Source organism: Brachyistius frenatus, unplaced genomic scaffold (genome assembly GCF_029030835.1).
Source record: "Brachyistius frenatus isolate BFR_SWC_R1_liver_20210118 unplaced genomic scaffold, ASM2903083v1 Contig_18, whole genome shotgun sequence".
NCBI classification, from domain to species: Eukaryota; Metazoa; Chordata; class Actinopteri; family Embiotocidae; genus Brachyistius; species Brachyistius frenatus.
The window spans coordinates 772,426-785,949 of NW_027210617.1; the positions used below are offsets into that span (position 1 = coordinate 772,426).

The 13,524-nt window shown below is 38.2% G+C and overlaps 1 protein-coding gene across 2 annotated transcripts; it reads right to left on the reverse strand.

The window, feature by feature from the left end:
* Positions 1-348: 348 nt before the first annotated feature.
* vtg3 (vitellogenin 3, phosvitinless) lies at positions 349-12,765 on the reverse strand. 2 transcript variants are annotated; one of them, XM_069694679.1, is made up of 26 exons: positions 12,649-12,765; positions 11,488-11,739; positions 11,221-11,382; positions 10,976-11,124; positions 10,724-10,874; positions 10,411-10,568; positions 8,156-8,321; positions 7,910-8,035; positions 7,535-7,753; positions 6,844-7,061; positions 6,672-6,769; positions 6,452-6,576; positions 6,256-6,357; positions 6,038-6,157; positions 5,740-5,935; positions 5,554-5,641; positions 5,255-5,440; positions 4,685-4,790; positions 4,415-4,583; positions 3,548-3,657; positions 3,391-3,456; positions 2,750-2,962; positions 1,460-1,608; positions 1,142-1,280; positions 908-1,018; positions 349-717 (listed from the first exon to the last, which is right to left on the reverse strand). In XM_069694679.1, exons 1-25 carry the CDS (start codon positions 12,748-12,750, stop codon positions 914-916), a joined length of 3,675 nt encoding a protein of 1,224 aa, XP_069550780.1. In that variant the 5' UTR covers positions 12,751-12,765; the 3' UTR covers positions 349-717; positions 908-913. The 2 variants fall into 2 exon arrangements, with proteins under 2 accessions (XP_069550780.1, XP_069550779.1); XM_069694678.1 differs by having other exon boundaries at positions 349-713; positions 12,649-12,762.
* Between the last annotated feature and the right edge of the window lie 759 nt (positions 12,766-13,524).

The following is a 13,524-nucleotide window of genomic DNA, read 5'->3' on the forward strand; positions in this document are numbered from 1 at the left end:
GTAAATTGTTTCTTTTTTTAAACAAAACTAAAGAGTGCTGCAAAGTTAGCATCAGATATGGTTGACACTCTTAATTTAACTTCATTAAAAATTGAAGATTTTATGACGACTTTTCTGGGGATTTAATCACTACTGCTCATCATTGTCTAAATTTACACTCTTGTGAAATACCTGTAAGTAAACTCAGATTATACTTTAACCAGTGTAATATCAGCAATTTTGTTACACTGTGAATATTTAGGAATAATCATTTACTAGAATCCAAATACTATTACAACATAAAATGTATTAATAATACTAATAGTAGTAGTACTACATTAAATGTAATAGTAAACTAAAAGAAAAGAACATGTTGCTTTGCAGTATAATCGTGGAATACACATATTTAACACAATCCCTGATGCAGAAAACATCTAATGTATTGGAAGCAGAATCAGGACAACTATTTAGAGACAGGTTTTGGTAAAGCCAGTATAATGAAGATGTTCATAGGCCTGAATTTACACAGGATTTCTTCACACAGTGCTGTTTAAATATTAACACGCTTTCAAATGAATAAATCAGGACCTTTACAGGTTATTTCAAAACTGGCGACATCTAACGGATTACTGATACATCTTTTATAATGCTCACTTTCATCACAGCCGTGAGATTTTGGTTGCAGTGTTATCACTGTGAAAAGAGGCATCTGGCTCCCATCTGGGCTTTGCTGTCTTTCTGCAACACAAAACATATCTTAAAAAGCAAGAAAAAAATGGCACAGCGCCGTGCTTGTTCTTTGCTCATCTGCTTTGCAAAGGATTCTGTTAAAAACAATTGACTGGCAGTCAAACACACACATGTAATTACATCAAAAAGACACAGAAGATTACTGCAGATCTTAATCAAACTAGTTTACTGGGCTTACATTTTTTTATGCTTGTCCAAACACTTCGAGGGTTGTGTTTATGTTGTTGTGTTGAAACTCCTGAAAACAGCTTGGGAGTGGGAGTGGAAAACCCTGACGGTACACCATATACTAAAACCAACAGAAGAAAAGACACATCAATGTAAATGATTAGCTATATGCAATGCAAGGATTTGGTTTTACAAAAAAAGAACAAAAAAAGAAAACATAGGTCGTAAATATTTCCTTTGGCACCTCTGGGAGTTTAATCTTCACATCAAAGCTGTCTGCTGAGGCAGCAACAAATGATGCAGAAACCTCCTGCTTGGTATTGTTCTTTTGTTCCTGGTAGAAGCCAAGAAGGAAAGCCATGCCTGGGATGTAGCTTTCAATTCTGGAAAAGGTAAAATCTCCTTAACAACATAAATCTAGTATGTATCGCAAACACTGAAAAGTTTGGTGAAAAGTGAATTGCTTGAAACAGTGGAAGGAAGTCAAAATGTGTCTTCCTTGTTCTGTTTCAGCTTATCCTTCTCATTCCAGTTTTGCTACACTGAACAAGTTCCCACTCACCTTCTGCCCAACTCTTTTATTCTTTCCGAGACCCTGGTCCAGTGTACTTTGGTGCTTAGTGTTAACTTGGCTCCAGGTAGATGGGAAGTTCCAGCAGCTTCCATTGACATATCATAGGACTGACATTCAGCTCCCCATCTCATGTGTGCCTTTAACAAACACAAGAAATCGATGTTGAAGTGAAACTGGACAAACAAATGACATGGTTTTAAAGCTTTCTTTTTCAAATGTAAAAAATACAAAAGCCAGTATGCAGGAACTTGATGATTGTTTTTAAAGATTAGGTTAGCATCTTCTATATATATACTATACACAATTCCGACCAAAGACCGAAGCCGACAATGAATGTATTCTAAAAACAAGTCATCTCCATTTATCCACAGCTTATATTCATACTTGAAAGCAATATTTTTGCACAAAATCAATTAAAATATATTACAATAGCACTGCATGATTTACATCTTCACGAGAATGAAAATGGCCTGTATATTTTATTCTTCTCAACTTGCAAAAGTAGCAGTATTTGACTATTACCAGACTAATAAACACAATCTTACCCAAATATATGGGCTAGTAGGGATGTACTAAACTGGCATATTGGACCTTCGTTGTCACAGTATCAACAACAAACACATGCTTCACACTGTGACATGGTCCAGATTTGGTTAGGTTTGGGAAAAGATCATGGTTTTTGCTAAAATAAGTATGTTATGTAAGCTACATTGCATATATCACATAAGGTCAATAAGTTCACTGACATACGCAACTAGAAATAACTCGACTTTTGTTTTCACACAAAGCATAAATAGTGGTCTCCAAAACTTTGAAAAATCCAACCACCCCTGATTGATCTGTGTCTTTACACTGACTTTATTCTGAATTTCTGTTACCTGACTTCCTGCTCTGCTCCCACTAGAAATCGGCAACTAGAACCCTCTAGCCTACTCTTAGTATAGAAGCCTACTATTTGAGCACTAGAGTACTTAATGTACAAACTGTGCATTAGTGTACATTAAATGTAGAAAAAATTATATCACTGGCAATTTTCAATGTCATTAAGGCATATGTCCCCAGTGAACTAGTACAGCTCTGTTTATAGTTTTGAACAACAATAGACGGCAAACACGTTAAATTTCAGTTACTCAGATAATATTTGCTGCCAGGATAACATTGTTGCTGGTTTTAGGGAGGACATTGATAATAATAAAAATATCAAATAGCATCAGTGTCCTTCTATAAATTTCTGTCAGCGTATACAACCACATACATACAAATAACGTATCTACATACATCTACTTTTTCCCTAGTATTTGCATTCAAAGTGGTGTCGACACACATCTTCCAGTTGGTGTCTTCTCCAACTTGGGACACAATCAGTTCGGCCCGATGAATGTTTGCCTCAGGCGTGTAGTACATGGCTGCATCGTAACCCTCGGGCACCTGCTTGCCACTCATGGCAAACGCTTTGATATTGAACACAGGTTGAGGCGCTGATTCCCACCCCTAAGGAATGAGTTAGAAAACAGGCCATTAGACTTTGATCTGTGTAGAGTATTGATTATTGTATATCAGGAGTGAAGTTATAATGACACTCAAGTGAATGTGCATCGGTGTGACTGTGGGTGAGATTTAAAGGATGGATAAGGTAGTGAGGCTGGGGACTGAGAGTCAACCTAGAAAACTGGGGGAACAAGGTATTTTTAAAACAATATTCAGTGTGTATGTCAGATGACCCCCCTTATCTTGAACTTTAATTCTCACAAATAGCTGCAGTCTTAACATGGATAACTTTTCTTCATGATTGTGGAAGGATCATGAATTGTAAGCACAATTAAATAACATTGTTCATGATGAGCCTTCTCAATGCAAACAGCTTATTTTCTAAAGTCAAATACATTTGGGTCAGTCTCTGTTGAGCTTGTTCAACATACTTCCTGTTGAGATCCTCTTTCACTGGAGCCTAAATCTGAGGACGGGTTTAGTTGCTGGGTTGCTTCCTGTAAACACAGATTAGGAACAGGAATTTTTGAATGGAACAAACAGCAGAACAGGTGCAGCGATAATAATATTGCAAGAGTAGCCAAATACCTTGGACAGCTTCCTCAGAGTCTTAAGCAGTTGGAACACACTTGTTGGATGTCCGTTGGGTCCAGTAGAAACCTCAAAGTGGATTTTGTCCACAGGGTTGATTGCTTGGCCTAATAAAAGTGAACAGGCTACATTAGCAAAGACATTTAAGCAATAATTGTGTAAGGGTTGGCACGAATAAATGAACACCTGGACAATTTTAATGTAATCCGACACATTGGACTCGTATGTTTTTGTAGAGACTCTCATACATATGTTTATCCATCTCTACATTAGACAATAATGTTAACAATTTATGTTTTGCCTGGTACTTGAAAAAAATATTTTGATAAAATGAAAGAGAAATCCCTGAAACTCCTGAAAATCCAGTTTTCTTTCATTTCTAAAAGTTCAGTCGCACTAACCAAATGAAAGGAAAAGTGAAACATGCTTGAAACTTTACAAGGAAGATAAGTAAAACATTTGTTGGTGGCCTGGTATAAAGTTACTATTTAACTAATGATTATTTAAAGGAATGAACTCAGAAGCCTGACTTTGATGTTCAAACCAAAAATGCCACAACTGCAGCCATGAGTGAAGGACTGTTATTTTCTCAGCAGATTTTCCTGAAGTAGCAGGAGTGGACTTGTCAGTAGGTCTAAGCTCCCTGATAAAATACTGTAATAGCTAAAGGCAGCAGTGACTGTGTTTGAAAAGTGGGCAGTAAAGTATAATTTTAACTGACACATTTCCCTGAGCGGTGTGTCTCATGAGAGTTAAACTGCGTTACTCGAGCCGTCCTTCAGAGTTTCTGAATGGTACATCATATGTATGTTTGTGATTGTACAATTGCTGTATAGTATAATTTGTTGGACTTGTTGAGAATACCTGGAACAATTTTCAAAGCCATGTAGGTGTATCCTAGGAAGTAGTACAGAGGGTATTCCTCGTGGAAATACTGTCTCCTTAGCTCGGCTTCCACACAGATACCCACTCCGTAAATACTACTCTCATGACACAGTTTGGTTTTTGGATGCCAGATGTTCTGTACCGAGATCTGCTTGAGGGCAAAAATCAAAAGGTTATGAATCTACTTTAAGGCATATAAATCTTCATTAGTGGACAGTTAACAGTCATCTAAAAAAGTGTTGACCGTACCTCTTGTGACTCTGTGTTGGTGGAGGCAACAACGATGGGGATTATTGGTGTTATTAAGGCCGCATTTGGCTCTTCAATGTTCCTGGAGACTGCGTACACATCAGATCTGTTCATTGGACAGGAACATTTTTATTTAGTTATTTTACATATTAGTAAAATTGTGGAGTGCATAAATAAAACTTACCTAAATAACAAAAACTGAACATGCCAAGTTTTTAAATCATTGTAACTCTCCAGATTTGATTTGGATTCTTGGTGTCCTGATTAAAGTCAGATTTGACTGTCAACTCGACAGGCTTTTACTCCAGTGCGCATGAGAAACTCCTCCTTCATGTTTTTAGCCCACTGAGTTGCAATGTGAAGCATTAGTGGCAGTGAAGCCAGCTGGTGTTGATGAAGGTCAGAGTCTAAGTGAACATACAGTGCTGAAGTTTGGTGCTCTACTCTGCAGAAAAGAACCATAATGTCATGACCGAAGTAAAAATAAATAGATTAGAATAGATAGAATTGTGAATTCCTTTTGACGTTTAGAAGTAAGTACTAGTGATTCAGTTCACCCTTAAAACACACCTGATTGAAAAGAGTTCAATCTCTTTCTTGCACGGGGGGAAGTCGAGTTCAAATTTTTTCTTTGCAGCATTCATCTTGGCAACAACCTTCCACGGGATAGAAATTTGAATTTTGCTCTTAAACTCAGAACCACTCTGTAACAGCTCTGTGTTGATCCCATAGAAAACCCAGAAATCCTTTGTGAAACTAAAAAACAAAGAAGAATTCATCTCAGTGTAAAATAAATTTTCAATAGAAATTTGATACAGATGAGACATGCACAACCAAAACACAACAGGTTGAACATTTAATATAGTTACCCAATAAAACCATCACTTTCCAGTGTCACTTCAGAAATCAGGAGCTGTTCAAGATGGTCAGTAATTGGTGGATTTATTTTCGCTTTAGCTACACACAAAAAAAAAAGGTTATATGTCTCTTCAGTTGTTTTTAAAAGCGGATTTGATTTGTGAGCTGAGCAGATACTGCTGTGTTTGACTCCTTACCATTAACAGTGATCGCATTAAGTACATGATAATATTTGCTGATCTCCAGAGGGAAACCCAGGGTGGTGGCTTGGAGGTAACGAGCCTCGATGACCAGGAATGGCTTGGTCCAGTGCCATGAAAATCCAGATTCCGCCGTTAAATTCTCAATCGCAGTCCACACAAAACTTTTCTTCCCTGCAGATGAGCTGGTGGCCTATAACATCACGGCACAGCAGCATTTTTGTTGACTTCACTGGCTTTAAAATAAATACATCATTGTTATATTGGTAGTATATTTGTTTAATTATTCTCTCACTGTGACGATAGTCCGAATGAGCTCTTTGTTGATGTCAGCTAAGAACCACTCTTGTCCAGAAGCGCGTAAATAGGCAGTAATGACTGGTTTATCTTCTGGCAGAAGTTCCCAATTTTGAAGCTGAAAATTACACAATATAAATGTGACCCTCACAAACAGTCTCAAGCATCACAGTACATTTTAAACTGTTGCCTTGAAGTCTCAGGTGTAATACTCACCACATTCCAAATAGCCTCAAAGTCGGTATAACTGAGATCTCCTTTCAAAGCAGGGATATTGGCGCGAAACAGCTCCTTAATTCCTTCACCGCGGATACCCAACTGTGGCATGGAAAGGAAAGAACAGGATTATTCACAACTGGGAAGACATGTTTAACCCCAGTGGAAGTTTCAGTGGTACTGTATTACACTGTACCTCCAAGAGCTGCAGAATTCTGGCAGCGAAATAAAACTTTCCCTTCATCATGATCTCAGTGGGAAAGATGTTGGTTGTACTTCTTAGCATGAAGACTTCTGTGGCTGTGCCAATCAGATATTCGTCTGTATTGGGCAAATCATAAATTGTCATATAATTATTATTTTTTTTAAATCATGTAAACTGCTGTAGTTTAGGTCACCGTTGTATTTTAACACACCATTAAACCAGTCCATGCGCATGGCTTTGCTGTTGTAATATCTGAGATGACCAAATTTATGGCCGAGGATTTTCACAGCCACATTGCATGTCGTCGAGCTGTTTTAGAGATCACAAAGACAATTAGGTATCATGTAACGTAAACAATAAAACACAGTCGTTGTTATACTCACAGGAACTGATTGTCTGGAGTACTGGACATGGCAATACTTTTAAAGTAATGGTACGCAAAGCTAATAACATTGAGGTCATTTTCTTCCAGTAGATGTTCTGTCACGATGGACACAAGAGAAACAGATGGATTGGTGTCCAACAGGATCATGATGGCCAACATGCGTAGCTCAGCGGGAAGGTCCTTTTGCAGGAACACACTCATGGTGGTTTCTTGCACCTAAAAACAGAAGCATTATAAAGATTAGGAGTTTAGAAAAGCAGTGCCCAAGCTCACAGATTTACCACCTACTGCTATGAGAATTTATGTTCTGTTATGACACAGTTAATACTGACTATGACCTTTGAAAGGCCGATTACTGTAAATATTGCAAATATAAATGATTTAATTTGCCTCCACAAGATGATAATATGACAAAAGCATGAATCAGATTTTCACATGATTGTTGAAAATTATGGTTACATTCCAGGATGTAGAGAATTAAATATGATTTCCAGGATTTTAACAGTTCACAGCTTTGTGTAAATGCACCGATACTCTGAACTCAAATTTTTAAAATAACGGAAATTGACTATGTAAGACAGGCCATGTGTCTTCCATGGACATGTTTTAGATAACAACCGAACAGAGCTGTGTTAACCGAGAACCTATCAAGTCTTGAAATTCCCCTGCATGCCATTTATTGTCTTTACACTGTGAGGATCTCTGGTAGCTATGAGTCTCATAGACTGCACAGCGGCACTCAGCACACGAGGTGGCAGATCCACAGGGTTGGCAGCAACTCCGGGGAGGAAGCTCATGATGGTTTTAATGCTGCCTGGATGACCTGCGTTCCCCAGGGCTTTCAGAGCAATGACCATGTCTGCTTCATTGTGATTCTTCAGAGCCTCCTTGGCCATGTCCAGCAGTGGCTAGTGCAAATGTTAAAAACACATATGTGGCCTTGTGTTAAAAATTCTACATCTTAATTTCACACACAGGGAATTTGTTACTTTTACTGAGCAATTTGGAGTGGCTGTCTCAAGTATCTATCAAAGGAAATTGATTTATTTTGGCAGTCTTATTACCTGAACAGAAGTTACTGGACAAGGTGTATAATATGCACAGTGCTTATACACCAGAGAGCCATAGGTAAGTACCACAGTATTCCACACATAGATGTTGGATTTACTGAATGGCATGTGCAGGAACATCTGCAAAAGAAAGACAGAGAACATTTGACATGATCTGCAGAGAAGCTTTCTTAGAAGAAGGTTTGCATTGTATAATTTTTCAGTATGCAAACAATTTTGCCATCTTTAGGGCTAACTCACCTTAACCATCTCAAGCAGCTCAGGAGTAGCCTGGAGATGGTCAACAGACACCACAAGGGTCTGCACAGCTTCATTCGCAGACACATCTCCATCCTGAAACCTTTTTTGTAGGAATTTTATGATTTTGCCGTCAGCGATCTCAGTAATCATGTCCAAAAACCAACGTCTAATGAAGTGAAAAGGAGAGAAAATAGACAATACTTAAGATAAGGATTATTCTTTAAATAAACTACAGGAGAAAAAAAATAAAAGCTAATGGTGTAAAAGACATGAGATGTTACATTTAATTGCACCCATCCAATATAATATATGACCTTATAATTTCAATGGCCACAGAAAGCAGCTTCTGTCATCATGCCTTACATGATAAAAAATGATTCATCAATGGTAATATTCCAGACTAAATCCTTCCGAAACTAAGTGGAAGGATCCTTTTCAATTACCTAATCAGCTGAAGTGGATCAGTATCCGATTTTAGAGATGGCCTTGGACCATTTTGTTCATCATCTCATGATACTATAATGAAAAGCTTGGTTAAAGATTATTTTTGAAGGATTTTCACTTTGAGCCTGAAGTGAAAAGTTCTCAGCTGGTACAAAGATATCACACAAATTACCTTGTAACTTCATAATTAATAACTTGTGTGTGCAATTAATTTAGTAAAAGTCTTAGTTAAGGTTAGTGGAAGACCACATGTTTGAGACAGCCTTTGCACACCCAGCCACCATCCCGACATCCACACTGTGACTTCACTTTGAACTGAAAATTGCTCAATAAGACACTAAATGTGTATACCTGACTTCAAATAGATGCTTTACCTTTTGCTCAAAGCATTAGTAATCTTACTATATGTCAAATTCAAGAAATCTCTGTCTGTATTTATGTTTTTTGTTTGTCCCTCACATATCTGGACAACCGTTCATCCCATCTGCTTCAAACTAAGTGGGTCTGTTGCTGGGGGCAGAAGGTAGTCCACTGACAAAGTTGATGCGATTTATACACGAGACACATTTAATATCAACGAACTTCAATAAAAAAGTAACCAGCGTTTTGTGCAACATCAGGGGCAGAGTTGCGCCACACAGCTGCAGTTCCATAGAGCATCGCAGCAGATGTAGTCAAGGGTCTCTTCCAATACTTCTGCAGCGAGCTGTTCTCAAGAATGAAGTATGATGAGTATGAGTATGATACTGCTTAGCAGGCAATTTGCAACTGGCACTGCAGTATTTGTGTCCTAATAATAAAAGTTGTGTGGCAGAGCGATCTATTTTAAGGCTCCAAACAACCTGGAACTGAAGCCAATGACACATTTTAGACATGCGAGCCTGTGTTGCTCTGAATGGCAATGACTAATATTTTAACAGTTATTGAATGATTGGCAGCAACTCTTACCTGACTGCACCCACCTATTGCTCACAGCTCCAGTCTTGGCCTGGAAGCCCTTTTTGCATTAATGTTTGCATAGCCACTCTGAAGGATTGACCAATCAGCCACCAGAAGGGTTAAGAGCGATGGTGCTGAAGTCAAGCACTTGTTTCTAAATGTAGTGCCAACAATGGCAGCGGTGGTAGATTTTCTGCGCGCAACGTCCATTATATTGTGGTTGGTTAAAGCCTGCTCTAATAGTTTCAGAATGGATCCGAGGTCATCATCTGTTTGGATGCAACGACTGGAGACTATAACCAATAGATTATCCCCACACCGAGCCAATCACACTGTGAATTTAGGTCTGCTAACACCAGGCTAACAACTAGATAAACAGGGTCTAAGTTTGGTACAGACATTCTGGCCTCAAGAAGCATGAATTTTAATCATTTTGGTGATCCATTGCTTTGACATCAAGCACCAAGATCAGGTCCAAATGTGTCCAACACTGATTTGTAAAAAAAACACCTGCAAACTCATGACAATCCCATCATTTCCCTCCAGCACTAGTCAGCATGCTAAACTAAGATGGGGATCGGAATAGTCATATTAGTAATTTTGAGCACGTGAGCATGCTGTCTTTCAAAATCTCAAACAACTACGAGAGAGATCAAGAGCAAATCGTTTTCAAAACGCTGTTCAATCTGAAAACTAGCCCCTTTTCATATTTTGTTATTTTGATTTTGAAGCATAAATTAATTTTATATTATTTGTGTGTATTTTAAACATTTGGTTGAATCACAACCCTACACCGTAATATACAGAACAGGCCACAAATGAGCAGGGGTTTAATAACTTTTGACCTCACCATATTCTTACTAAACACTCACCTCTGCTCTTCATTTCCTGCAAATTGCTTCCACATAGCATCTAATCCTTCTGAAGGTACCATTCGCAGAAGCTGGTACAGCTTTATAGTATCCTCAGTTGTTGCAGTGTCAACCTGGTAATTATTAGCCACAGCCAAACGCTTGATCAGTTCAACAGCCTGTGGAGAGGAACAGAGAGGACAGATGTAAAGCTTGAAGAAAAAGATGGATCTCTACTCATTGTATGTCACTCTGGATTTCAGTAATCTTAGGTTTAGGAATTTAAATCATTTTATTGTATTCTGGTTATGTAGCACCAGTCTATCAGTATTACCTTTGGTACAGGGTCTGTTAGGTTCTGCATCGTAATGGGGACATTTATGTCTGAATCGTTAAACTTGAAAATAAGGTTGCCCTTGCTTTCCATTGGTCCAGATGTGACGGCTCCAGCTGCGTCTTTCACATCAAGCAGCACCATTTCCTTCCTGCAGGAGAACTTATTTAGAGCACCTGATTTGTATTGCAGACGGGAATTGCGGGAATTGCGGATGAGCAGGCGTAATGTGAAGGTATTTTCTTGTCTTACATGGCTTCCATCTTGAAGCTGCCGCCCTTCACATTGAAGGGACTGAAGTACTGTCGCTCCAGGCCATGGGCTCTGGTAATGAGACCTCCCTCTGCTGTTGGTTTGACTGTGTAAACATATCTCATGGTAGAAATGATAGATTCCCCCCTCTAGATTGGAGGAAACACAAACAGAAACAGAGCTGACTTTGGTCTGTTTGCTTTATAATTGTAGAATCAGCTGCATCTACACTGAGATAAACAAACCTGTTTGGAGACTTTGTCGACGACAGCAGTAGCCATACCCTTGTGCATCACTGCTTTCTCTCTGCAGTCGTTAAGATCCAGCACCCGAGTGATGTTCATATCCTGTGTTCGCATGTTTCCTTCAATAGTGTAGTGACTATTACATGTGCCATGGATTCCAACCTAAAAAACAAATAAAACATTTATTTTAAATATCAAATCCATTTTTAATGATGCTGTGCAGAATAAATGGTGCAGAGGGTTGTTTACTTGTAAGTGGTCATTTACCTCTTTTAGCTCGTAGATCCTCTGTGTGGTCTTGACAGTGACCTGGAAGAAATCCAGTATCCCTCTCACAATGTTGACAACAGTGTCAGAAACCTCAGCAGCGGCACGGATGTCATTGACATGTCCACCGGTGTAGTCAAACATGAAAGGTTTGCTGAGCTGGGCAGCAATACGCTGGGTGAGTTTTGACGAAGGAATAAAGCTGCTTTTCCTCGGGAAGCCATTAAACTCCTCCAAGTCCAAATCTGAAACCTTTGAACCAGAAATGGAAAATAAGCGGGTTAGTTGCTCTTGTGCTACGGTCAGTTTTGGTAGAAAGTCAACATGAAACATTTCATTTACATTTGTAAAACAAGTGAAATTTTATAACCTTAAAAATATCCTAAAAATTGTTTTACTATTTTACTGCATGGTTATGACATGCCCTTTCATAATTACAATATTCCCAACATTGTAAAAGCAGCATCTATTTATGGGTCATGCTTACAAAAAGGTTCGGGAAGATGACTTAAAAAGCAGCACAAGTGTGTGTTTGCAAACATCTCTGAACTTCATGAAAAAAGTTTAAACTTAAGTGGTGGTTACAAAAAAACTCTACACGACTTTACACACAAGTTATTTTGTGAGGAATAAGTGGCTTCAATAGTTCATTTAACCTTTCAAACAATGTTAAGTAGTTTGATCCATGATGCATGATTAAATTATGAATCAAGAAATGGTACACTGCCAGTTACTTTACTTGATTTATGAATGAGATATAGAGTTAACAGATTGACAGCTTGTCAGTTATTGTCATTGTCAATTGGCCCCCTCCCCAATATGGAGTGTTTCCAAAGTCACTGCTCCTGGTCAGGTTTAAGCACAAAAATCTCTTAATTAGGAATTGATTACTTTAACCTTGTGCATTCGTTACTTTTTTGTAAAGTTAAGTAATCTTTGTTGTCATGTTAAAAATATCAGTGGTTTTGAAAAACTCTCCCAACTCATGGTTGGAAACGTGAAGCGAACAGCGGTCTCCTGCAGCCAACAATTTCCTTATCTATATGACCACTACAGGTTGCTTAAATTTAAAGCGTAACTGTGGGTCGTGGCTTGCACAAATGAGTGTTGTTTTTTTTGTTAATTGAAGGACAGTCTGCATTCACAGTGTTTCAAACTTACCTGAAGGATGAATGTTTGTGCAGACTCCCCGCTGATGTGGACCATGCACATAATTCTCACAGCAGACTCAGCTAAGTTTGGCATGCCGAGTCCAAAGTTCATCTCACCTTGATATTTGTACATATAGATTTTGTTGTGATTCAAGCCGAGATCTGGAAGGTGATTTCAAAGTTAAACGCCATCTCAGCTGCTCTTCATGGAAATGACTTGAAACAGAGTATTTTTACTTTGACTTTGTGATGAAGCTGAAATACCAAAAATACTTACCATAGCGGACATTTTGACATGCTGAAAGAATAAAAGTCAAACATAGCGTTTGTGAATATATAGGATTCAGAATTTGTTTTTTCTTTTACGTTTTCAATTTATATGGTCTAAAAATGCTTCAATCTGAAAGGCAACATGTTAAAGTGTGACTAAGTATTTCTACTCAGGAAGGAAAACATAAAGAGTAAAATTTTGAGACAAATTTCAGCAGCATAAACAAATTAAAAAAGTAAATATCCACATAAATACACCTATATGCAACAAAAACAGATTGTTTTTACTCCAATGATAGCTGATTCACCACTAAAAGTCACTCATGTTTTTGTCATGTTTGCCCAAATTTCTTATGCTGATTGATCATGACTGATCACATTTCCAGGTTTCCAAATTTCTGCTTGAAAAAGTATTGTTGGTGTTAAATGGTTACCATTACAAATGCACACCATTAAAATGTATGTTATGACAAGAAATGTCATCTGAATGAATCAATGAAGACTTACCAGCCAGGGCCACAAGGCAGCAGAAAAGGAGACCCTGCATCGTGAGACAGGAATGAAAGCTAATATCTCATTCATCTTTATATATGTATGTTGTTGATTTTTTTTTTTT

Coding starts and splice junctions, on each gene's coding strand:
- vtg3 (XM_069694679.1), bottom strand. CDS start 12,750: ATGAACTTTGGACTCGGCATGCCAAACTTAGCTGAGTCTGCTGTGAGA. Junction 11,740..12,648: donor CACAAACATTCATCCTTCAG/GTAAGTTTGAAA, acceptor TCTGGTTCAAAG/GTTTCAGATTTGGACTTGGA. Junction 7,754..7,909: donor GTCCAGTAACTTCTGTTCAG/GTAATAAGACTG, acceptor CATTTGCACTAG/CCACTGCTGGACATGGCCAA.